The sequence below is a fragment of the Salmo trutta genome, chromosome 5 (genome assembly GCF_901001165.1).
Source record: "Salmo trutta chromosome 5, fSalTru1.1, whole genome shotgun sequence".
NCBI classification, from domain to species: domain Eukaryota; kingdom Metazoa; phylum Chordata; class Actinopteri; order Salmoniformes; family Salmonidae; genus Salmo; species Salmo trutta.
Window position 1 is genome coordinate 28,719,023 of NC_042961.1, and position 26,196 is coordinate 28,745,218.

The 26,196-nt window shown below is 42.1% G+C and overlaps 3 protein-coding genes across 22 annotated transcripts in view; 2 read left to right on the forward strand and 1 right to left on the reverse strand.

The window, feature by feature from the left end:
- Nucleotides 1-1,697: 1,697 nt before the first annotated feature.
- Nucleotides 1,698-12,670, forward strand: LOC115194023 (putative IQ motif and ankyrin repeat domain-containing protein). 3 transcript variants are annotated; one of them, XM_029753263.1, is made up of 14 exons: nt 1,698-1,895; nt 2,313-2,441; nt 8,037-8,176; nt 8,435-8,599; nt 8,689-8,880; nt 9,331-9,456; nt 9,595-9,734; nt 10,193-10,247; nt 10,340-10,435; nt 10,670-10,778; nt 10,919-11,015; nt 11,193-11,327; nt 11,641-11,769; nt 11,938-12,670. In XM_029753263.1, the coding sequence occupies exons 1-14, from the start codon at nt 1,814-1,816 to the stop codon at nt 12,110-12,112; spliced, it is 1,770 nt and encodes a 589-aa protein (XP_029609123.1). In that variant the 5' UTR covers nt 1,698-1,813; the 3' UTR covers nt 12,113-12,670. The 3 variants fall into 3 exon arrangements, with proteins under 3 accessions (XP_029609123.1, XP_029609124.1, XP_029609125.1); XM_029753264.1 differs by having other exon boundaries at nt 9,631-9,734; XM_029753265.1 differs by lacking the exons at nt 1,698-1,895; nt 2,313-2,441 and adding an exon at nt 7,208-7,247.
- An 86-nt stretch (nt 12,671-12,756) lies between these two features.
- On the forward strand, nt 12,757-23,718 carry mlh1 (mutL homolog 1, colon cancer, nonpolyposis type 2 (E. coli)). Its single transcript, XM_029753261.1, has 19 exons — nt 12,757-13,164; nt 14,777-14,867; nt 14,999-15,097; nt 15,320-15,393; nt 15,506-15,578; nt 15,673-15,764; nt 15,896-15,938; nt 16,076-16,164; nt 16,538-16,650; nt 16,743-16,836; nt 16,916-17,069; nt 17,420-17,736; nt 18,042-18,172; nt 18,514-18,622; nt 19,884-19,947; nt 22,518-22,682; nt 22,831-22,923; nt 23,005-23,118; nt 23,424-23,718. Exons 1-19 carry the CDS (start codon nt 13,058-13,060, stop codon nt 23,577-23,579), a joined length of 2,178 nt encoding a protein of 725 aa, XP_029609121.1. The 5' UTR covers nt 12,757-13,057; the 3' UTR covers nt 23,580-23,718.
- Nucleotides 23,719-25,142: 1,424 nt separating this feature from the next.
- lrrfip2 (leucine rich repeat (in FLII) interacting protein 2) overlaps nt 25,143-26,196 on the reverse strand; it is a 64,332-nt gene continuing 63,278 nt past the window's right edge. For all 18 annotated transcript variants that reach the window (XM_029753267.1, XM_029753266.1, XM_029753269.1 and 15 more), the window contains one exon: nt 25,143-26,119. In XM_029753267.1, the coding sequence (XP_029609127.1) occupies nt 26,009-26,119 (111 nt within the window). In that variant the 3' untranslated portion in view covers nt 25,143-26,008. The remainder of the gene's footprint in view (nt 26,120-26,196) is intronic.

Here is a 26,196-nt window from a genome sequence, read left to right on the forward strand (position 1 = left end):
ATTCCAATAACCCCGAAAGAAAATGCAATTGTTTTTGATGCGATTCAGAGGGGGTTTGTATCTCTTTTAAATTACTCTGTGGTTGATGTAAGTAACATAGATTTACATGAAAAGATATTAATTGGCAATATTAACATCAAAGACAAACGTAGTAATAAACAGATTAGGAATATTGTTTGTGATACTACAATTCCCTCAGCAAGATTCTTTTGGTCAAATATCTATGGTGATATACAATGGGGGAAAGCATGGAAAATTGCTAACAAATATTGTATCAGTAACAAGGTAAAGGAAGTTTCATTTAAAATGTTACATAGAATTTATCCTGTGAAATATGTTTTGGAAAGATTCAAGCTGAATATTGACTATAAATGTGATTTCTGTGGAATGGAAGAGACCATTTTGTATTTGTTTTTTGCCTGTATTTATAGTAGAATTTTTGGGATTGACATACAGAATTTTGTTACAAAAAAAATAGGACTGGTTGTACTTGTCATGGGTGTCGTAGGGATTGGACCAAAACGCAGCGGGAACGTGTAAACTCATCTTCTTATTTTATTAAAAAAGGAAACGTATACAAAATCAACAACACTAAACTGTCATGTCATGTCATGTCATGTCATGTCATGTCATGTCCACGAACACAAAACAGGAAACAACTACCCACAAATCCCTTAGAATAAAAACACCCCGCTTAAATAGGACCTTCAATTAGAAGCAAGGAGGAGCAGCTGCTTCCAATTGAAGGTCAACCCAATAAACACCACATAGAAATAGACATACTAGAACTAACATAGAAATAGACTAACAAAGAACATAGCCCAACAAACCCCGAAACACTCAAAACAAACACCCCCTGCCACGCCCTGACCAAACTACAATAACAAACAACCTCTTTTACTGGTCAGGAAGTGACAGTACTATTTAATGGTTTTGATATAATGATTTATTTCAGAAATTCTGACATTGATAAAGATGTAGTATATTTAATTAAACTGCTAATAATATTAGGTATATTTCATATTCACAAATGCAAATGGTCTAATTCAAACAAAAATGCAATTAAAAGTTGTTGTATTATTAATGAATATGATTTGTTTGTTTAGGATTCCTGGCAATGTAACTAGTTTGTATGTATGCTTGTTTGCATGTGACTATTCCTCCTTTGTTTGTTGATATTTGTTAATAAGGTTGAAGTGCCTTTGAATGGGATATGGTAGTAGGTGCCAGGCGCAAAGGTTTGAGTGTGTGAAGAACTGCAATACTGTCGGGTTTTTCACGCTAAACAGTTTCCTGTGTGTTTGAATGGTCCACCACCCAAAGGACATTCATCCAACTTGACACAACTGTGGGAAGCATTGGAGTCAACATGGGCCAGCATCCCTGTGGAACGCTTTCGACACCTTGTAGAGTCCATAGAGTCCATGCCCTGCTGTTCTGAGGGAAAAAGGTGGTGCAACTGAATATTAGGAAGGTGTTCCTAATGTTTTGTGCACTCAGTGCATACAGTAATTGGTAGGCGCAAGTCAGACAATTGTTATCCCCAAAATGCAACACACTTTGAAAGGCGTTGACCAAGGATGGTTACCGACTTGACAAATCGAAAGTCGACAAATCCATTCTATTCATTCTATTTCTATTTTACATTCGTGTGCCGCGCAAGTGTTACCATGGTGATCAGTGCGCGTTCAGGAAGGGATTGTGAATCCAACAGCTAAATTGCATAGGTTTGAAACCATAATCTATTTTTGTCTAATTGTACTATAGTTATGGGCTTCTAGGCTGGTTCGTCTAACTATTATTTGGACAAAATATGAGTTCACGTAGTACTAAAAGCCCAGGGAAAACTGGAGCCAATGCACCGTCGAAGGGAGCAGTCCAATCATCAGAGGCAGGTATGCAAACCATGCATAGCATTGGAATTCAACTTCAAGTAGAGGTGTCTAACGACGTTAGCCATTGGGGATCTGATTCCCAAATATGACAGTGTTTTAGGCCTAAGTAAAATGTTGTTGTCTGAAATGAAGATGCAAAACAATTGGAGGTTGAAGCTGTTTATCTGGCATTATATCAATTAACGTTAGCTAGTTACCAATATCTCCAGCCCATTTTAAACACAAAGTAACATTCAATTACTTTGCTGTAAAAACATTTAAGTATGTACCTAAACTTGTGATGGTACATATTTTGGTTTTGGTTAATTGGTTTTGGTTAATATCACATTAAATGTGTCTGCCATCTGTACATAGAGATGTGTTTCTCTTTCGTTTAATGTGTAGTCTAATTTCCCCTGTTTGTTTGTGCTCTGGAAGGTGCCTCCCCCCAGCGCAGACAGAGCACTGGTGTGACCCAGGGTGGCCAGTCCAAAGGCAAAGCTGCTGTTGCCAAGGCAAGACGAAACACCTCTGCCAGTGCCAAGACAGTGCAACCACCAAAGAAAAGTACTGCTCTGCGTTGCTCATTCTTATCATGCCAAATGAGTCAATTAGTCAATTTACCTTTAGCTTACTTCCATTGCAACAATGTAAAGAAGTGCTGATTTGATTGTCCTCATACACCTAGGCCTGAGTCCTCAGTTGAAATCTGTGTGCCTAATGCTTGTGTAGTAGAAGTGAAACTCGCCTGTAGTATGTTGGCTGAAGTACATTGGTGACAGGATACTTCCCTGAGATCTAAAAAGCTGCTGTCGCTCAGTGCATGATAGACTATATTGTGTTGCTCGAGTTGGCTAAGACGTTTGCCTTATGTGTTGTTGTGCAGAAGGTTGCTGGCTTGTGTCCCACTAGAGGCAGAACAGAATAGACTGTGTATTACACATGATTTATGAGAAAGCCAGTTAAGCATGCTCATCTCAAGTTAGGACTCGACCAGAAGAGAATAATAATTGCCTCCCGAGTGGCGCAGTGGTCTAAGGCACTGCATTGCAGTGCTAGCTGTGCTACTAGTCCAAGCTCTGTTGCAGTCGGCCGTGACCGGGAGACCCATGGGACGGCGCACAATTGGCACAGCGTTGTCCTGGTTAGGGGAGGGTTTGGCTCGGCAGGGATGTTCTTGTCCCATCGCGCACTAGTGACTTCTGTGGCGGGCTGGGCGCTGACACGGTCGCTAGGTGTACCGTGTTTCTGTCGACACATTGGTGCGGATGGCTTCCGGGTTAAGTGGGCATTGTGTCAAGAAGCAGTGCGGCTTGGTTGGGTTGTGTTTCGGAGAACGCACGCCTCTCCCGAGTCCATACGGGAGTTGCAGCGATGAGACAAGACTGTAACTACCAATTGGATACCATGAAATTGGGGAGAAAAAGGGGTGAAAAAAAAGGAGAGAATAATAATTATTCACTAGGATCGGCTGTGTTCTTCTACTGGGGACAGTGTGCAATCACACATTCATAATTCACCCTGGAGTTCAGAAGAATGAACACATTGCTTACATTACACAATGTCAGAGTCTAGGTGATGTGGGTAAGGCGGAGTCAGGCGCAGGACACAGAGATGAGTAATAATAGTAACTTTACTCAAAAATAATGCTCCAACAAGGAGAACGAAAATCCAGAATCACATAAACGAGACAACTGACAACAATAAACACGCACAAAACCATGATGGCTCCAGAGGGTTAAATAGGGAAATAATTCAAACGAAATGGGAACCAGGTGTGTACAATACAGACAAAACAAATGGAAAAAGAAATATAGATTGGTAGAGGCTAGAAAGCCGGTAACGTTGACCGCGGAACGCCGCCCGAACAAGGAGAGGCACCGACTTCGGCGGAAGTCGTGACACATAACTGTCTGTTACTCTTCATTATACCCAAGGGAGTCTGATGTGGTCAAAGGAAATTATGCAAGCTTGAAAACAATCCCTCATTGTTTCCTGCAGGCACCACCCAAGGCACACATGGGAGCAGTAGGAACTATAGAGAAGGGATCATCAACTACATTCAGCCGCAAGCCAATTTTTTTCTTGAGCGGATGATCGGGTGCCGAAGCATTATAAAAAAGAAAACATTTTGACTGAAAATTTACCGCAAGAAGCCTAAAAATATATAATATTTGACTAAAACCTTTATTACATTTGGAAACATTGACCTGCGTAAGGTGCCGTCTTTCAGATGGGACGTTAAAATGGGTGTCCTGACTTTCTGTGGTCATTCAAAATCCCAATGGGATTTATTGTAAGAGTAGGGGTGTACACTCCCCGGTGTCATGGCCAGATTTCCAACCTGGCCACATTCCATCATGGCCATCTAATCATTCCCCATTGTCACGACTTCCACTGAAGTCGGTTCCTCTCCTTGTTCGGGCGGCGTTCGGCGGTCGGCGTCACCGGTCTTCTAGCCATCGTCGATCCACTTTTCATTTTCCATTTGTTTTGTCTTGTTTTCCTACATACCTGGTTCTCATTTCCCTAAGTGTTGTGTATTTAACCCTCTGTTCCCCCCATGTCTTTGTGTGGAATTGTTTGTTGTAAGTGCTTGTGCACATGTTTACTGGTGTGCGTCGGGTTTTGTACCCATGTTGGTTATTTCCTTATGCCGTTGGTTTTGAAATTAAACTGCCCCAGCTATTACCTAGTTCTCCTGCGTCTGACTTCACTGCCACCAGTTACGCGCTCCTTTACACCCTCATTCCTAATTGGCGTATATCACTCCTCACCTCTACACCTGATTGTTGATGTGTGGTGAGAGTTCTGGCACAAAAATGGTCGCCATGCATCACTGAGTTGGGTGCTACACATTGATGGTGGATGAGGTGAGTTTCCCCCTACTATGTAAAGCGCTTTTAAGTACCTCAGTTGGTAGAAAAGTGCTATATAAATACATTATTATTAATTATTATGATTTGTATACGATCACATATTTTTTATTTATATATTTTTCATTCTTTTTTTTACCTTTATTTATCTAGGCAAGTCAGTTAAGAACAAATTCTTATTTACAATGACAGCCTACACTGGCCAAACCTGGATGACGCTGGGCCAATTGTGCACCGCCGTATGGGACTCCCAATCAGCCTGGATTCAAACCAGGGTGTCTGTAGTGACGCCTCTAGCACTGAGATGCAGTGCCTTAGACCGCTGCGCCACTCGGAAGCCCAAAACGTCTCTCTGTTATGCGTGGGAACTTTGGGAACAGATTTCCAAAATTAAAATCCATTGGAGCTGATTTCCTGGTGTTTTTACGTTTTTTTATGTCCAACAGTGAAAATGTCCCCTCTCACCCCCACAAAAAAATTATAAAATAACCTATTTTTTTATTTCCACATTTATTTTGCTTATAAAACTTGGGGGGGCAAATAAAACCACCGGCATGCCAAATTCACCGCGGGCCGCCAGTTGGGGAACCCTGCTGTAGAGCATGTAAAATTAAGTTGTCTTCAGTACATAGATAATTGCCTCACTACATATCATTGAGCGGGATTCATAGCTTTGACAACTGTTGCCGTATGATTTTAGTTAACAAATTAGCAATTATGTTGAAAGCCTTTTCAGTTGTAGCTCTCAGATGGTATTCATGAAGTGGTATGAAATACTAGGCCTACATTCCTTTTATGTACAGTATATTATTATTTCCATTAAATACAAATCTTTTATTTAGATAAATGCAGCAAATCAACTTAAAAAAACATTTATAAACCATATACAGTGCATTTGGAAAATAATCAGACCCCTTCACTTTTTCAACATTTTGTTACGTTACAGCCTTATCCTAAAATGGATTAAATAAAAACAAAATCCTCATCAATCTACACACAATATCTGATAATGACAAAGCAAAAACAGGATTTTACAAACAAATAACTTATTTACATAAGTATTCTGACCCTTTGCTATGAGACTCAAAATTGAGCTCAGGTGCATCCTGTTTCCATTGATCATTCTTGAGATGTTTCTAAAACTTGATTGAAGTCCACCTATGGTAAATTCAATTAATTGGAGATGATTTGGAAAGGCACACATCTGTATATAAGGTCCCACAATTGACAGTGCATGTCAGAACAAAAACCAAGCCAAGAGGTTGAAAGAATTTTCCGTAGAGCTCAGAGGTACAGATCAGGGAAAGGGTACCAAAACATTTCCACAGCATTGAAGGTCCCCAAGAACACAATGGCCTCCATCATTCTTAAATGGAAGAACTTTGGAACCACCAAGACTCTTCCTAGAGCTGGCTGCCCAGCCAAGCTGAGCAATCAGGGGAAAAGGGCCTTGGTCAGGGAGATGACAAAGAACTTGATGGTCATTCTGACCGAGCTCCAGAGTTCCTCTGTAGAGATGTGAGAACCTTCCAGAAGACAACCATCTCTGCAGCACTCCACCAATCAAGATTCTCTGGCCTGTTGAAACCAAGATTGAACTCTTTGGCCTGAATGCCAAGCGTCACATCACCTGGCCAATACCATTCCCACGGTGAAGCATGGTGGTGGCAGCATCATGCTGTGGGGATGTTTTTCAGCGGCAGGGACTGGGAGACTAGTCAGGATTGAGGGAATGATGAACGGCGCAAAGCACAGAGAGATCCTTGATGAAAACCTGCTCCAGAGTGCTCAGGACCTCAGACTGGGGTGAAGGTTCACCTTCCAATAGGACAACGACCCTAAGCACATAGCCAAGACAACACAGGAGTGGCTTCGGGACAAGTCTCTGAATATCCTTGAGTTTTCCAGCCAGAGCCTGGACTTGAACCCGATCGAACATCTCTGGAGAGACCTGAAAATAGCTGTGCAGCGACGCTCCCCATCCAACCTTCCAGAGCTTGAGAGGATCTGCAGAGAAGAATGGGAGAAACTCCCCAAATACAGGTGTGCCAAGCTTGTAGTTTCATAGCCAAGAAGACTAGAAGCTGTAATCGCTGCCAAGGTGCTTCAACAAAGTACTGAGTAAAGGGTCTGAATACTTATGCAAATGTCATATTTCAGTTTTTGTGTAAAAATGTAAAAAGAAAAAGTATTTTCTTAGTCATTAAGGGGTATTGTGTGTAGATTGATGAGGGATGTTGATCCATTTTAGAATAAGGGTGTAACGTTACAAAATTTGGAAAAAGTGAAGGGCTCTGAATACTTTCCGAATGCGCTGTGTACATTAAACATATAGGCCTATATATGAAATTATAATAATAAAAACCAGAAATTGCTGTCGTCAAGGTCAACAAAGAAACTGAATCCTCCAGGTTAAACAAATATTTGGGCTGTACAGATAGGATTAGGCTGTAAAGTCGACTGTACAATCTTATGTATACTGCACGGGTGTTGTTGTGTGAGTCTGTGGCTTTGCTTTGTTACTCTTGTCAGGTTGTTATTGTAAAAGAGAACATATTCTCTAACTTACCTGGTTGAACAAAGGAAATAAACAAATAAATCTTGACGGACAAAGACAATACAATGAATCTGTACTGAGGCTAAACTATACTGAAACGATTAACTTTGATTCCAAAACGAAATAAAATTAAAACCATCATGAATTATGTTCAGTTTTAGTTATTTTCTCTAAACTTTGGGGAAAAATCGAATGGCGTTTTCAGTTGGGTTTTCAAGCTTTTGGGTTTATAAGTCACTGTATCTGGCGGGTAAATGCGGCCAAGAGAAGGCGATGTTTCAAATAGGCCTAGGTATCACTAGCTAATAGGGAAAAAACTGTCTAGCTATCGAACTTGGTTCTTCTTACATGTACTTCTACAGTTAAAAAGCATTGGATTGTTTCCTTCCAACATATTTTTTGTTGTTGCACCAATCGCAGCGCTATTCCTTTTAAATCCAAGTCATATTGAGATTTACTTTATAATTGAAACCTAACCTAACCTTACCCATCATCTTATGTATTACTGCCCCCGAGTTGCAATAAGTGACATGAAAAAAACACACAAATGGTTACAAGCCTACCACGCATGCTTTCTGCCGCTAACACTAAAACTGAAACCAAATAATATAAAAAGGAAATAGAAATATTTTTAGACAACTAAAACGAAATAAAAAATGTGCAAATCAAATCGAAACTGAACTGAAATAACAGGGACTTGTTTGTCCTGCATGTTTATTGTTGTTGTAGATGTAGAGCCGACTCCAGAGGAGCTAGCTGCAGTGACCATCCAGCGGGCCACTCGAGGCCTGCTGGCCAGGCGAGAGCGGGTCCGGAGACAGAAGGAAAAACAGGACTATGAAGACCTTATGGATCGCTTGGAGAAAGAGGTTAGCCAATTAGATATGAAAATGACGGTGTTAGGTTTGGATTTATAAAGTATATCAACATATTGGAATTTTAAATCATGAGTAATAGAACTGTTGGCATTACATGGTGACTCAGATCTCCTCCTTTGTTTGTTCTTCTTTCAAAAAGCATCCGTGAGTGTGCGTGAGTGTGTTGTAGTCTACAATCAATGTAATGTCATTGTTTCTGAAAATGAGAAGTGTGTGTACCCTGAAAAGTGTGTTTTGATTGGCCTGCAGGCTTTTGTGGCACTAGTACGAAGAGAACAAGAAGAGACGGAGTGGAAAAGGAAGAAGGAGGAGGACGAGAGAAAGGGGAAGAAGGAAGAGCAGCTTCTGCGAACCAGACTTCTGGAAGCAGCGTTTGATGGAGAGGCAGAGGAAGTGTTAGCAATTTTGAAGGAGGTGAGACTGATATGTGATATCTGTGAGATCTGTGTGGACAAGTAATGAAGACATGACAAAGATTAATAGATGCACTGGTCCTTATCTAGGTCTCTGATAGGGACACAAAGCGTGGCCTTGGGTTGGATGAAGCAGGCAAACGCCAGCGGCTGCTAAACCAACTTTGCATGATTAACATAACAGATGCCAACGGCAACACAGCAGTGTCAGAAGCAGCAGGTGGGGGTCAGCCGGAAGTCATCACCTTATTGGTGGAAAAGGGTGCGGACATAAACACACAGGTGAGAGAATGCAGCGCGAACAGAAATATTAGCTCTTGGTCAGGTGAGTGTCTTCCCTCCCCCACCCATTCCCACTGACACACACAAACATACACATGTATTGATAGGCAGGTAGCCTAGTGGTTAGAGCGTTGGGCCCGTAACCGAAAGGTTGCTAGATCAAATCCACGAGCTGACAAGGTAAAAATCTGTCTTTCTGCCCCTGAACGAGGCAGTTAACCCACTGTTCCTAGGCTGTCATTGTAAATAAGAATTTGTTCTTAACTGTTCTTGCCTGGTTAAAAAAAATAAAAAAACAAGCTTGACTTAAACCCTTTCTTTGGGGAGTGTTGGTCATCCACAAACTTTCTCCAGCAGGCAAACAACTAAATAGATCTTTCTAAGTATTGGAGTTAGATGTCCATGCCGAAGCAATTGCAGAAGTATGTCAGGAAGTGTGTTTTTTAATAGGGTGCGTTTGGACGGACTCCAATCTACAGAGCTGCGTTTGGAGGCCATCTTGGGGCAGTGCAGACCCTTCTACAGCTTGGGGCAGACCCGAGGACCCATGCAGATGATGGTAGCACTCCAGAGCAGGTGTGTGTGGCTGTGTGTGTACATATACAATAATCAGGGTTCTTTATGTGTGTGTGTGTGTGTGTGAGACAGAGGATGGCTGTGTAATTGTGTTTTACAAGCCATGTTTGGGCTTCTGTGTTTGTGGGCATGTTCCAGGTGGCTTCTGAAGAGGCTGTGATTGCCACTTTACAGAACTGGGATCTGAGTGCCACTGACTCCATGCTGACGAAGATGAAGGCAGAGGAACAAAGGAGGGCGGAGGAAGAGGAAAAGCAGAACGAGGCGGAGACTGACCGGTAAGAGTCACGCCCAACTGTTCAACCCCTCCCACTCAAAACAGAAACCTTTCATAGAGTATGACACTCTCAAAAGCCAACCCTATGCTCCCAAACATAGTCTAATTAGGTCATGTTTCATGCGTACAGCATAGAGAACAGAGTAGGATACACAATTTAGCCAGAACAGTAAGAGAAACTGAATAGCTTGGCCAGAGATCAGATGTTGTATGCACACATTATGATGCAATGTGTTAACTATTTGTAATATGTTTATCTCTATCTACTTCCCCTCTCCTTCAACACAAAGGCACGTCGGTCCTGTTAAGTCACGTCATCTAGCCAGTCCTGCAGAGTCACTTTTGCTGAGTTGAGGACAGATAGAGAGGATAGCTGATATGATTTCCCCACACATTGTTCACTGATAGGGGGAAACAGTGTAAACGTGCAAACCAAAAATGGTCTGTGTTTTCCCTCAGCCTGAAAGGGGAGGTGGAGCAGCTCCAGAAAGAGCATGAGCGATGCCAAAGAGAGGTAAGACACATCTGGAATCAATAGTTCTAAGATGAACAGGAAAAATGTCCCTTTCATCACTCTGACGTCACTCTCCCTGTGTGTGTATATAGCTGCAGAAGGCCTTCGTTAAGCTGAATAAGAGGATCACAGAACATGATACATGTGTGAGGAAGGGTATGGAGGAGCAGGCTAAAGTCACTTTGCAGGTAGTCACTGTACTCTTTTAGCACACTGCTTAAGTTGTATTGTCTTAGTACTGAAGTAATGATGTATGTATTGGATGTATGTATTGTCTCAGTACTGATGTATGTATCAGTCTCAGTACTCATATATGTATTGTCTCAGTACTGAAGTAATGATGTATGTATTATCTCAGTACTGATGTATGTATTGTTTCAGTACTGATGTGTGTGTGTGTGTGTGTGTGTGTGCGCGTAAAGGTGGTTCATGAAGCTGAAGATGTGTTGGCGAAAGCTCAAATAGCAGCTCATGAGGCTGCAGAGCAACTATCCCTTGCCAAGCTGACACTGAGAGAGCAGTCTGGTGGAGGTATGTAATGTCACACGCACACACACATGCAGGTACTCCCCCCCCCCCCCCCCACACAGAGACAAAGACAAACAAACACACCTTTCCCTGGAGCAACACAAAATGTAATATTCTCACAGTGTGTGTTTATGTGAACTAAGATGCTGTCCTGGACCGTGGTGGGGTTCGTTGCCCGGTTCGTGACCTTGAGGAAGTTCTTATTAAAGATGTAGGCGGCAAGATCAAGCAGGATGGCAGGTAAACAATTATAATAATTACTCACTTCAGTATGACTTTTTGCCCTCAGGTTAGCTGCTCAAACAAAACTCAAACAGGTTGTTCATCTCTCTGTATTTAGCTAATCGCTCTGTTTACAATTTAACATTAGATTCAGTTAATTAAGTTTATCCACTCTGGCTGTGTATCTGATGTTAGGTGGCCCCTGCTTGTGGATACCTATGGTCAGGCTGCCACATTTCTACGCTACAGAGACACTAACTACCTGGAGGCCTTGCACCCTGGAGACATGCAGCCTGACAAACTGAGGCTCGCTCTACTGGGGGCCATCAGGTGTGAAAGAGAGATATTACAGGGGTGCCGGCAATGAGCAGCCTAATCCTAAATTTGAGTTATGCACATCAATGACAGTAGCAGGTGTAAGAAGTGTTTTTAAGAGTTTGCTCTAAAACCTTAATGTATATCAAATTTAGGGTTGGGCTGCTCATTTGAATTCCTGTCTTTTTTTGTCTATTGCCAAAAGTAAATATGTCACAAAAATATAGTTTTTGTATAAATAAAGGAGTGGATAGACAGAATAAGGACACAGATAAATGTATGTATGAATAGAAAGGCTGTTCTGATGTTGTTGTGATCTTGTCTGCAGGTTCGGAAAGCCCTTGGTTATTAACATGATGGAGGTGGACTTGTTTGAGAGTGTACAGAACCAGCTAGACCAGGTGAACCCGGGGCTGAGTAAGCAGCTGATGAACAAGGAGCTCCTGCAAGAAGAGAGGTACAGTACTGAGCGCTCACTGCCAGCACATAGATCATCTCAATATGAACCTTTCTCAGTTCTAGTTAGATTTTTTTAACATTTAAGTGGTGATGTAAGACATAAAAAAATGCAGGGCTGCGCCCTCTCATTGCAAGATTGATATCAATATATGTCGTCTCCCGGTAGGTACCTAAGCCTGGTGCGCTCCACAGATGGTCCTCAGTATGCCAGAACTGAGTTCATGCTGGACCGCATTGAGAAGTTCAGCCTGGTCTTGGTGACCAAACAGCGCCACCCTCCTGATGCACTGCTCACAGCATTCTATCCCATCCATGTCATGCCACTGGAACCCAAAATATGACATGTTGCTGTTGCTCAAAAGTGTAAATACAGCTGTTGTTGTTGTTGTTGTTGTTTTTTTTTACCACAAAACATGTTTTACTAATACAAAATATATGACACCAAAAACTAAGGATATATTTTTGGTATGATGATTATTATGTAAATTATTAGATGTTAATCTCCAGCAGACTGACAGCACTGTGGCAATTTTCATGGTAGCTAAATATAAAATATATTTTTTGATAATGCACAGTAGTAGTAATCTATACCAAAACAAAAAGTAGCATTGTATCACAGGAAACACAGGCACTCGCGATTTGTTACAGCAATCCCTATCCCTATTGGCTGCTACAGTTGACTTGTTTTTAGGAACAGCCAATCATGGTGTTGTATAGAAGAGATTTGACACAGGGAGTTATTTTACAGTGGCCCAAATTGAACCGGGCAAATGCCGGTCACATCATCGGGTGAAAGCAGTAAGTGACACCGCTCCGTTATTTTGTCAACAAGGTAGTATTGGTGCATCGTCCAGAAACATACATCTCTTTTCCATAAAATAAATGTGTGCTTTTTCCAACTAGTTTTTTATTGTGAAGGCAGATGTCACTTTTGCAAGGGAAAACATAATCATACTAATTATTACACGCGCTTAATAATTACTTAACTGTTGTTTTGAGGCGACTTCGCCGTCGGACAGAGCGGGGCACCTGGCTCACGTCCGGGAGGCAGCCCGGTTCCAAATCGAATGCAATCAACTTTCAGCCGGTGCAAAACATGCCTCAACGGGCGCACTGGTGAGATTAATCGAACCCCTCACTCTCCCCCGCGCTTTTAACAACATGTTGTGATGGTGGTAGGATGTTAAGCTAGCTAATCTTATTAACTAAGGGTGTCCCATTTAACAGCTATTTGTGTTACTTCTGATAATATTCACAATCTGAATCAAAGCTAACAGTCTGGCAGTATGTCCGGGGTGATTCGGAGACTCGATGAGACCGTTGTTAATCGGATTGCTGCTGGAGAAGTTATCCAACGTCCTGCAAATGCTATCAAAGAATTGCTTGAAAACTGGTAAGTTAGTTAACTAGCTAGTTAGGAAGAATGTTAATTGTTAGCCATATTGCTAACAAAAGTAGCTAGCTAGCGTTCAAGCTAAGAGTTTATAATTGTCTCTAATAGTACTAACGTTATTTAACGTGAGTTAGCTGGCTAGCTCTATGGAGATGGAGTTCTGTCAGTGTGTGTGTGTCAGTTGTGCAAATACAGAATGCAACTTTAAAATAAAAATCCGTCTGTAAATATGCCTATATAGATAGTTTCACAAACATATGTCATGATCCAAAGTAAATGAGTAATCAACAAAAGCAAATGATGATCCTTTCCTCAGTCTCTTTCTTCCGATCGTTCATAGTTCCCTTTCAGTATTTACAATCAGTCAGGGGGTGTGGTATATGGCCAATATATACCACACCCCCACCCTGCGACGGAACGCGGAGTGCCTGGATACAGCCCTTAGCTGTTGTATATTGGCCATATACCACAAACCCCAGAGGTGCCTTATTGCTATTATAAACAGGTTACCAATGTAATTAGAACACCAAACAAGTGTTTTGCATCATACCCGTGGTATATTTAAGCAATAAGGCCCGAGGGAGTGTGGTATGTGGCCAATATACCACAGCTAAGAACTGTTCTTATGCGCAACGCGGAGTGCCTGGATACAGCCCTTAGCCGTGGTATATTGGCCATATACCACAAAACTGAACTGAAAAAGTGTGTGCCCACAAATTTTCTATAGGATTGAGGTCAGGGCTTTGTGATGGCCACTCCAATACCTTGACTTTGTTGTTCTTAAGCCATTTTTGCCAGAACTTTGGAAGTATGCTTGGGGTCATTGTCCAAGACCCATTTGCGACCAAGCTTTAACTTCCTGACTGATGTCTTGAGATGTCGCTTCAATATATCCACATCATTTTCCTTCCTCGTGATGCCATCTATTTTGTGAATTGTACGAGTCCCTCTTGCAGCAAAGCACCCCAACAACATGATGCTGCCACCCCGTGCTTCACGGTTGGGATGGTGTCCTTTTTCTTGCAAGCCTCCCCCTCCAAACATAACGATGGTCATTATGGCCAAACAGTTATATTTTTGTTTCATCAGATCAGAGGACATTTCTTCAAAAAGTCCGATCTTTGTCCCCTTGTGCAGTTGCAAACTGTAGTCTGGCTTTTTTTATGGCGGTTTTGGAGCAGTGACTTCTTCCTCGCTGAGCGGCCTTTCAGGTTATGCCAATATAGAACTTGTTTTACTGTGGATATAGATAGGCAGCTGGCAGCTGTGAACCTCAGCCACTGTCACGGAGGCTGCTGAGGTGCGTGAGGAAGTCATGCATGAAGCTGCTGGTCCCTACCACATCTTTTGCTCTACTGTTGAAGCTGCGCGCCTGACTTTGCTGCACTGGATTTCCCCCCTTCAGCATCTGGTGACTGAATCTGTAGCTTAGCTAGCTTTGGCAATAACTCCAATGTGATTAAATACTTGTCACATTGGAGTTATATCCATGCTATTCTCATGACAGCTGATTGTTTACATAGTTACTGTACCAAGTCTTTGCAATTTGGTTTGTGAGAAGATATCAGTTTGGTTCACCATATGAAATCTGCATTTCACTGTAATGTTACAGTTTAGATGCCAAGTCCACCAACATACAGGTGACTGTGAAGGAGGGGGGTCTGAAACTTATCCAGATACAGGACAATGGCACTGGCATCAGGGTAAGACGAGTGTGTGTTTGTGAGAGAGAGAGAGAGTGTGAGTCATGTAAGCAAAATAAACAACTTCCACCAAGTCCATATTTGGGTTCACTTCTCAATTTCCTTTCGACTGTTTTACTTTCTCGTTGAAGAAAGAAGATATGGAAATAGTATGTGAACGGTTTACAACAAGCAAGCTCCAGACTTTTGAGGACCTCAACGCCATCTCAACCTATGGTTTCCGAGGAGAGGTGAAGTATTTCCGATTGTTTGATCATTTGAGTAATTCGATAATCCACATTGTCAAGGTCACGTTGTAATGGGGATGTATTTGGTATAGGTTATTCTTATGTGGGCAAAGCTAGATTTTCAATTCTAGTCTTTCTGTACTATCCATGTAACCTGTGTGTGTGTGTGTGTGTGTGTGTGTGTGTGTGTGTGTGTGTGTGTGTGTGTGTGTGTGTGTGTTTCAGGCACTTGCCAGTATAAGCCATGTTGCCCATGTGACCATAACAACCAAAACGGCTGACGCCAAGTGTGCTTACAGGTAGCCTATTATTCGATTACGCTTTGATTGACGAGGCTATCAGTCCTTTGTCGAAATGCCCAGTAACATGTTTGAATCCTCAGTCTGTAAGTACTGCCCTCACCCTCCCCAGAGCCACCTACTGTGATGGGAAACTAAAGACCCAACCCAAACCCTGCGCTGGAAACCAGGGGACACAGATCACTGTGAGTTCATTAAATGGCCACTGACAACCGCAAGTTAGATTGACTATAATGTGCAAAAGAGACGACGCCTTCAAATATCTCTGAACATCCACAGGTGGAGGATCTGTTCTATAACGTGTCCACCAGGAGGAAAGCCCTAAAGAGCCCCAGTGAGGAGTACTCCAGGATTGTGGAGGTGGTGAGCAGGTGTGTGGCCTCAGACATCACTACCAGTGCACATCTCGTGGGTCAAGCATCACAAATATTTTTTATTTTGTGTGCTGGCAATGTGTTGTGAATCATGCAAACAATATATTTTTTTGGTCTTTGTTTTACAGGTATGCTATACACAACTCTGGGAAAAGCTTTGCTGTCAAAAAGGTGAGATTGTTTGCTTGTTTGTTTTGTTTATTTTCTTTCACATTTCCTACCCTTGATGTTTTCACCTGAGGTCATTGTCCCTGAAGGGAGGAGACTTTGGTTGTATGTCACAAATGTTCTGTCTTTTTTTTCTCCAGCAAGGCGAGACCATGGCAGACGTCAGGACCCTACCCAACGCCTCCACACTGGATAATATCCGTGTGGTGTTCGGCAATACAGTCAGCAGGTACTAGAAAAAAATACCCCTCCAAGATTACTCTCTCACGTTGGAATGTCAGTTCCTCGTTGAGTGAATAGAGGTTATGCCATCCATTTTGAATTGTATATGCAGCCAGACAGTTTTATCTTGATCTGTTAATGAATGCTTTGAGCTATAATCTGATGTGCTCTGCGTAGTTAATACGATAATTGGACTTCTGCTGTTTTTTTCTTGTGCTCAGTGATCTTGACCTTCCCCCGAGGGCGAAGCTGGTTGAAATAACTTAATTACAACCAGAACGGGTTGAAATCTGGCTATAATGATGTCATCGATACCAGTTTTGCCGTTGCGTCTTTAGTGTGAAGAGTGAGCAGTGTGTTGCACGTTTTTTCTTCCATAGGGAGCTGATTGAAGTGGGCTGTGAGGATCAGAAGCTTGCCTATAAGCTGAAGGGCCACATCTCTAACGCCAACTACTCAGTGAAGAAGTGCATCCTCATCCTCTTCATCAATCGTATGTGCCACAGGATCGCTATGTTAAATGAACTAGTTATTTGAATACGATATTCCTGTGAACTTTTACTAATAGTCTTGTTTTCTCCTCAGATCGTCTGGTTGAATCGAGTGCCTTAAAAAAAGCCATTGAGACCGTTTATGCTGCATACCTTCCCAAGAACTCTCACCCATTTCTATATCTCAGGTAACTCCACTTACTGTCACTTAACTGGAAAGCAAACGATTTCTGGTTGTATTTACTGTTCTTTGTTCTATTGCTTAAGCCTGGAGATTGCCCCTCATAACATCGACGTGAACGTCCACCCTACCAAACACGAGGTGCACTTCCTCCATGAAGACTGTATCATCGAGAGCGTTCAAAAACACATAGAGAGCCAACTCCTGGGCTCCAACTCCTCGCGCACGTACTTCACACAGGTGCTGTTAGCTCTGCAGTCCTCCATGCTGAATGTCTTCTCATTGTAATGTTTTTAACAGGATATTATACTACCAGGTATTTAACACTATATTTGGCTATGAAACATACAGTATGTGTCTAAGCTAAACTGGGTGTATGCAATTCTCTTTCCCTTTCTTTAGTAGTAGTAGTAGTAGTAGTAGTAGTAGTAGTAGTAGTAGTAGTAGTAGTAGTAGTAGTAGTAGTAGTAGTAGTAGTAGTAGTAGTAGTAGTAGTAGTAGTAGTAGTAGTAGTAAAAAAGAGAAGCTGCATTCTTGGAATTGAGGTGAAAAATAATAAAAGGTTATCCATTTAACCTATTTCTTTGTAGACATTGCTACCTGGGCTGTCTGTCTCCACCAGCGAGGGGAAGTCTTCCTCCAACTCCACAGGGGACAGTGAGCGGGTCTACGCCCATCAGATGGTCAGGACCGACAGTAGAGCCCAAAAGCTGGACGCCTTTCTCCAGCCGGCATCCAAGCTGGCCCCTACTCCCACCGCCAACCCTAATGGGCAGAGCAGGGGGGAACCTGTGACCACCAATGACATGGAAGAGATGGACAATGCAGAGATCCTGGAGGAACAGGTGCCAGGTGCCACAGACGATGGGGAGGGAACCAGCCTAAATACTCCAGCTGATCTCCCCAGGTGATGATGCCTTCTTAGTGGGCTTTAGGGAATCATTCACTGAGTGCTTGTTTGAATAGTCTGTGTGTGGTGTATTAAGTGCTTTATGGAGTGTGTGTTTATTTACTGGTGCATAGAATGTCTGTATATTTGGTGGTGCACGGAGTGTGTACTCACGCGTGTATTTTTAAAGGTGTATGGAGATGTGTGTGTGTGTGCACACGTATTTAACTGAGCATGGTGTGTGTTTACTTGTTTAGTAAAAGCAGCGTAGGAATTATGTCTGCGTGTAATAGCAGTGTGTGGGTGTTGTTGGGTTGGCCCAGGAAGCGTCCCCGTGCTGGTCAGGATGAGGAGCAGGAGGACCTGACTGCTGCAGCCACAGCCAGGAGACGAGCCATCAAGCTGAGCAGTGTGAAGGAGCTGAGAGATGACATCGCTGAGCACGCACACAAAGGTATACCCAACTCCATCCATCATCAAATACTGGATACGTACAGGAAGGAGTGTCTGCGGTGGTCTCAATTCTAACTACCATGGGTTAGAAGTAGTGTGTGAAAGGGGGAGAAATGAGATCTGAAAGAGCTAATCCACTATATACTGTAGAAATTCCACTATACTCGTGATTTGTCTTTGCTGACACCATCAGGTGAAGAAAGCTACTTTGCACGTAGCTGTTGCACTACTGTACTTGCTTCATTACAGAAAAGGGAGATTGTAGTAAACTAAGGATGGCAAAAACGCTTAGCAGAAGATTTGGTTTGAGAGCCTGTCAAATGTATGTTTGGTCTTCCTCAGGTCTTCAAGAGATGCTTCAGAATCACTCGTTTGTGGGCTGTGTCAACCCCCAGTGGACTCTGATCCAGCACCATACCAAACTGTACCTTCTCAACACCACCAAACTCAGGTCAGAACCACATGCACTCCCCTACGTACAGTTAAGCTAAAACGTATCATTTGGCTTGAAACGGCAGCATTTTGGATATGAAAGCATTTGTGAGAATTCACGTATACAGTGCCTTCAGAAAGTATTCACACCCCTTGACTTTCCACATTTTGTTGTTACAGCCTGAATTTGAAATGTATTCAATTGAGATTTTGTGTCAGTGGCCTACACACAATACCCCATAATGTCAAAGTGGAATAATGTTTAAAAATGAAAAACAATTTATGCTGAAATGTCTTGAGTTAATAAGTATTCAACCCCTTTGTTATGGTAAGGATAAAGAAAGATACGGAATGGAGCTATGCACAGGCAAATTCCTAGAGGAAAACCTAGTTCAGTCTGCTTTCCACCAGACACTGGGAGATTAATTCACCTATAAGCAGGACAATAACCTTAAACACAAGGCCAAATATACACTGGAGTTGTTTACCAAGAAGATAGTGAATGTTGCCAAGTTAGTTTTTGACTTAAATCTGCTTGAAAATCTATGGCAAGACTTGAAAATGGTTGTCTAACAATGATCAACAACCAAATTGACACAGCTTGAAGAAATTTGAAAATAATAACGGGCAAATATTGTACAAAGCTCTCTAAGACTTACCCAGAAAGACACACAGCTGTAATCACTACCAAAGGGGATTCTAAAAAGTCAGTTAAATATTTTTGTATTTCATTTTCAATACATTTGTAAATATTTCAAAAAACATGTTTTCACTTTGTCATTATGGGGTATTGTGTCTCGATGGGTGAGTAAAAAAAAACTACCACCCATTTTGAATTCAGGCTGTAACAACACAATGTGGAATAAGTCAAGGGGTATGAATACTTTCTGAAGGCCTGTATTAAAGTAGTCAAAAGTACTTGGTCCCATATTCCTAGCACGCAATGACTACATCAAGCTTGATTGACAAAGAGGCACAAAGGTCATATACCCCCAAGACATGCTAACATTTCACCATCACCAATAACAGGGGAGATTCACATTTTTTGGGGGGTATCATATTTATGCCTCTAACTTTCTTACTCATCCATTATACTGTATCTGTAATCATAGTAGCATCCACATTAATGTAGAAGTGTTCAGAAAAACATTTGTTGTGCAGAGTTGCATGTAGAAGCTTTAAAAATATACTTCGCTGCTATAGAAATATATAAATTAGAAGTATTCCTGTGCAGTTGCTCAAGGTGCTGAATATTTGGCTTTTTCTCTTCTTTTTTTTAGCCAGGAGCTATTCTACCAAATTTTGATCTACGACTTCGGTAACTTTGGCATCTTGAGGTTATCTGTAAGTATGACACACATCAATGTGTAGCACGGTATACCGGTACCACGGTAATATCGTGGTACTTATGATACCAACATTTTAGAATACCGTAGTACCGTCTCATATGATACTGCCAACATTTTTGACCGTACCTATCTAAAGAACCAACTGGCACCTGTTTATAAAATGTTTAGTCAGTTTTGTTTTATAAATTCAGTGAAATTCTTTAAACAACAGCTACTCTATTGTATGCGCCAGTCTATACCAGGTGGTGTCAGAGGAAGGCCCTAAAAATGGTCTGACTCCAGCCACCTTAGTCATATACTGTTCTCCCTGCTACCACATGGCAAGCGGTACCGGAGCGCCAAGTCTAGGTCCAAGAGGCTTCTAAACAGCTTCTACCCCCAAGCCATAAGACTCCTGAACATCTAGTCAAATGGCTACCCAGACTATTCGCATTGCCCCCCCCCCCCATTCTCTTCTGTTGTCATCTATGCAGAGTCACTTTAATTAACTCTGCCTACATGTACATACTACCTCAACTGGTGCCCCCACACATTGACTCTGTACCGGCACCCCCATGTATGTTATTTTTTACTGCTACTCTTTAATTACTTGTTACTTTTATCTCTTATTCTTATCTATATTTTGTTAAACTGTATTGTCGGTTAGGGGTTCCTAAGTAAGCATTTTACTGTAAGGTCTACACCTGTTGTATTCGGCGCATGTGACTAATAAAATTTGATTTCGCCAGCTTGTAGTCCTAAAAACTGTAAATGTATTTTTTTTTTTTATAACAAACAATGGTTTTACAGTCATGTTACCTAGCTAGCTAACAACCTGGTAACTTGACAGTAGGTCTAGGCCAACTTGATTGGCCCAGGAAGAAAGGAAAAGGGTCTGCTTCTCATAAGATGTGCTTCAAAGGTAGGATTCATATAGGCCTAATGTAAGCCTAAACTATATTAAAAAATCTATCTATTTCTGGTGCTCCTTAAATTCTATTTGGTGCCTAACGTTTTTAAAGTTGGGAGCAGTTTGTACAATGCATTCGGAAAGTATTCAGACCCCTTGACTTTTTCCACATTTTGTTACGTTAGTCTTATTCTAAAATGGATTAAATCGTTTTTTTACCCTAATCAATCTACGCACAATACCCTATAATGACAAAGCAAAAACGGGTTTTAAGAACATTTTACAAAAAAAAAAAAAAAAGAACTGCAATATCACATTTACATAAGTATTCTGACTATTTACTCAGTACTTTGTTGAAGCACCTTTGGCAGTGATTACAGCCTTGAGTCTTCTTGGGTATGACGCTACAAGCTTGGTACACCTGTATTTGGGGAGTTTCTCCCATTTTTCTCTGCAGATCCTCTCAAGCTCAGTCAGGTTGGATGGGGAGCATCGCTGCACAGCTATTTTCAGGTCACTCCAGAGATGTTAGTCCAGGCTCTGGTTGGGCCACTCAAGGACATTGAGACTTGTCCCAAAGCCATTCCTGTGTTGTCCTGTTAGACTGGGGCGAAGGTTCAACTTCCAAGGTCCTGAGTGCTCTGGAGCAGGTTATCAAGGATCTCTCTGTACTTTGCTCTGTTCATCTTTCCGTCGATCCTGACTAGTCTCCCAGTCCCTGCCGCTAAAAAACATCCCCACAGCATGATGCTGCCACCACCATGCTTCACTGTAGGGATGGTGCCAGGTTTCCTCCAAAAGTGTTGCTTGGCATTCAGGCCAAAGATTTTATCAGACCAGAGAATCTTGTTTCTCATGGTCTGAGAGTCCCTTTGGAAAACTCCAAGTGGGCTGTCGTGCCTTTTCCTGAGGAGTGGCTTCCATCTGGACACTACCATAAAGGCCTGATTTGGTGGAGTGCTGCAGAGATGGTTGTCCTTCTGGAAGGTTCTCCCATCGCCACAGAGGAACTCTGGAGCTCTGTCAGAGTGACCAACGGGTTCTTGGTCACCTCCCTGACCAAGGCTCGTTCCCCCGATTGCTCAGTTTGGCCCGGGCGGCGAATTCTAGGTAGAGTCTTGGTGGTTCCAAACTTCTTCCATTTAAGAATGATGGAGGCCACTGTGTTCTTGGGGACCTTCAATGCTGCAGACATTTTTGGGTACCCTTCCCCAGATCTGTGCCATGACATAATCCTGTCTCTGAGCTCAACGGACAATTCCTTCGACCTGATGGCCTGGTTTTTGCTCTGAGATGCACTGTCAACTGTGGGACCTTAGACAGATGTGTGCCTTTTCAAATCATCTCCAATCAATTTAATTTACCACAGGTGGACTCCAATCAAGTTTTAGAAACATCTCAAGAATGATCAATGGAAACTGGATGCACCTGAGCTCAATTTTGAGTCTCATAGCATAGGGTCAGAATACTTATGTAAATAAGTTATTTGTTTCTAAAATCCTGTTTTCGCATTACCAGAGGCTGTGATTCTGGGCCTGTTTTCACTAATGGTCTCAGAACAATTTAGCCTTTCAGATAAGATGGACAGGGAGAACCTAAACCTAGATTGGACGCTTTGTGAATACGGGCCCAGATATTTGGCTCAGAGTTGGTTTGTTGATGTTTTGTTGTTCCAGGAGCCTGCACCACTCTATGACCTGGCCATGCTGGCTCTGGACTCCGAGGAGAGTGGCTGGTCGGAGGAGGACGGGCCCAAGGAGGGTCTGGCCCAATACATAGTCGACTTCTTGAAGAAGAAATCTGAGATGCTGGAGGACTACTTCTCCATGGAGATAGACCAGGTCTGTCTGCTGACCCTCTGTATCCTGTCTGTGCTGACAAAAACATTGAAATCATACCTTGTTGTAACATTAGCATTTACCCCCTAAATGTAATTGTTATGCATGACATCAGGGCAAAACTTAAGATCAGAATGTGTCTTGTTTGCAGGAAGGAAATCTCACCGGTTTGCCATTGCTGCTTGACAAGTACACCCCTCCTATGGAGGGTCTGCCCATGTTCATCCTACGTTTGGCTACTGAGGTGTGAACTATTCTTATCCATGACCATGTCTTATCAATAAGTTCTTATAGACTAAAGTGACTAATCGGAGGGGTTGTGTAGGTGAACTGGGACAATGAGAAGGACTGCTTCAGAGACTTCAGCAAGGAGTGCAGCCAGTTCTACTCTATCAGGAAACAGTATGTCCTGGAGCTAGAGCCGGGAGAGGAGGAGCAGGTATGTCACTCAGATCCGCCATCCCGGGTCGTTTTCATTAGGCACCAAACAGAAGGAAATGGAGTACATGGAGTTGGCCAATAATTTTCATTTTCAGTTGCATGCCTAATGAACACAGCCTTGTTTTTTTTTTAATGTCTCGCACTTGTCAATCTGATAGTTGATGAAACCAAGAAAGGATTCAGGAGCAAATCATTTTGAAATTGAAGAAATACTGCCATGTCGTAGGAACACGCTCTTATATTTTCAGTTTTGGTTCCATTTTAGCACTTACTGAACACACTATGGTTGTGAATGTGTTGCAGGATGCAGAGCTGAACTCGTGGCGTTGGAAGGTGGAGCATCTCCTGTTTAAAGCCTTCCGGAGCCTCTTCAGTCCCCCTAAACACTTCAGTGAGGATGGCAGCGTACTCCAGATTGCTAACCTACCAGACCTCTACAAAGTATTTGAGCGATGCTAAGACATGAGAAACACTGTCCATGGGCTGTATGTCTGTTTCGGGAAACCATTTGACATACAGTTGAAGTCGGAAGTTTACATACCTTAGCCAAATACATTTAAACTCAGTTTTTCACAGTTCCTGAAGTTTAATCCTAGTAAAAATCCCTGTATTAGGTCAGTTAGGATCACCACTTTATTTTAATGTGAAATGTCAGAATAATAGTGTAGAGTGATTTCAGCGTTTATTTCTTTCATCACATTCCCAGTGGGTCAGAAGTTTACATAAACAATTTAAAGGCAATGCTAATTGAGTCAAACATTTCAGGTAGCCTTCCACAAGCTTCCCACAATAAGTTGGGTGAATTTTGGGTTATTCCTCCTGACAGAGCTGGTGTAACTGAGTCAGGTTTGTAGGCCTCCTTGCTCGCACACCCTTTTTCAGTTCTGCCCACAAATGTTCTATGGGATTGAGGTCAGGGCTTTGTGATGACCACTCCAATACCTTGACTTTGTTGTCCTTAAGCCATTTTGCCACATCTTTGTAAGTATGCTTGGGGTTATTGTCAATTTGCGACCGAGCTTTAACTTCCTGATTGATGTCGCTTCAATATATCCACACAATCTTCCTACCTCATGATGCAATCTATTTTGTGAAGTGCACCAGTCCCTCCTGCAGCAAAGCACCCCCACATGTTGCCACCCCCGTGCTTCACGGTTGGGATGGTGTTCTTCGGCTTGCGAGCATCCCCCAAACAGTTTCATCAGTACTTTTTGGAGAAATGTCCTCTGGTCTATCTTTGTACCCATGTGCAAACTGTAGTCTGTCTTGTCTTATTTCTTCCTTGTTGAGCAGCCTTTCAGGTTGTTGATATAGGACTCGTTTTACTCTGGATATAGTTACTTTTGTACCTGTTTCCTCCATCTTCACAAGATCCTTTGCTGTTGTTCTGGTATTGATTTTCGCACCAAATTACGTTAATCTCAAGGAGACAGAACACTTCTTCCTGAGTGCTAAGACGGCTGCGTGGTCTCAATACTTGCGTACTGTTGTTTGGACAGATTAAATTGCTCCCAAGGATGAACCAGACTTGTGGAGGTCTTGGCTAATTCCTTTTGATTTTCCCATGATGTCAAGCAAGGAGGCACTGAGTTTGAAGGTAGACCTTGAAATACTTCCACAGGTACACCTCCAACTGACTCATGATGTCAATTAGCATATCAGAAGCTTCTAAAGCCATGACATAATTTTCTGGAATTTTCCAAGCTGTTTAAAGGCAGTAAACTTCTGACCCACTGGAATTGTGATAGTGAATTCATCTGTCTGAAATTACTTGTCATGTTTTAAGCAACTTGCCAAAACATTTGTGGAGTGGTTGAAAAACGAGTTTTAATGACTCTAACCTAAGTATGTAAACACTGTACGAACCCTCATCTTCCAAATTGTTCAGGCTGTGGGAGCTCGAACCATTGACTTTTACAGAGTGGATTATTCTATACCTAAGGGATTGAGGTGCTTGGGTATAATTCAAGCATTAACAACTTGTTCATGATTACTGGTAACATAAAATGAAACAAAGGGCAGTGTAAATCTGTTAGAGTTTATTCAATGCGATAGCTGCCCCAGACACAATCACTGTGTGGTCCTGAGACTTGAAACTGCTTGGCTTTCAAAGCAGCGAACACTGTTTGAGAAGTGGTATGTAGTGCCGTCTTCTGATGTACCCCAAATAAAGAACCTCAAACCATCACTCTTACAAATGGAATTCAATGTGCCATAACCCATGCAAAAAAAATTAACAAATCTACCTTGTATTTACAGTTCTGACATTTACACTTATTGCCAAGAAATCTTTAAATATTTGAGAAATCAATGAAACCTCTGCATACAATTGGTTCTATATATTTCATTAAATCATGACTGCACCTTTAAATACATTATTCTGTACCAGTTATTGTTTTGAATTGTTTGGTTAATGCAAAACCCTCAGTCTCCAGGTGTGAGAAGGCACTTCACTGTGTGAGGGATTATGGATAGGTGCAGGGCCAGAGAGCAGCCGTAAGGGTAACAGTTAAAAAGCGCCATTATACTCATTCATGCAACTTATTAAAAAAAACTTATAATAGCCAAGCACCCAGCAGTAAAACCTTGTGAATAACATGTAGTACAAAGCTTTGAAAAATAAAGTAATGAGTCAAATTTTCCTTATATTCATCATCTCCCCCTAGTAACTATGGTTTAATAGGTTGAGTCTCCCTTCCGAAGACACTGGTGCACAAACCAATGCTAATCCTTTATTAAAAAAAAAAAAAAACGAACTCTTGCTTTTTTTCTGTAAGTGTTTTTGGTTTTGCTACACAACTTTAAGTGTTACTGAGGAAGAATGGAAATGTGCTCCAGACACTATCTGAGGTGTGAGTTTAAGGGCTTCTGTGGCAATCCAGCAGACCTCACTGTTGAGACAGAAGGGCGTTCCGATTGGCCTTCATCTTCTCAAGGCGCTTTACTAGGTGGTTGTTGGTCATCTCCATCTCCTCAGTCTTATCCAGAGCCGTACGCAGCTGTGGCAAAAGGAGGGGAATGGTTAGATAACATTTGATGTAAAATCAAACATTGGCCACTGACTTGATTTTAGTTT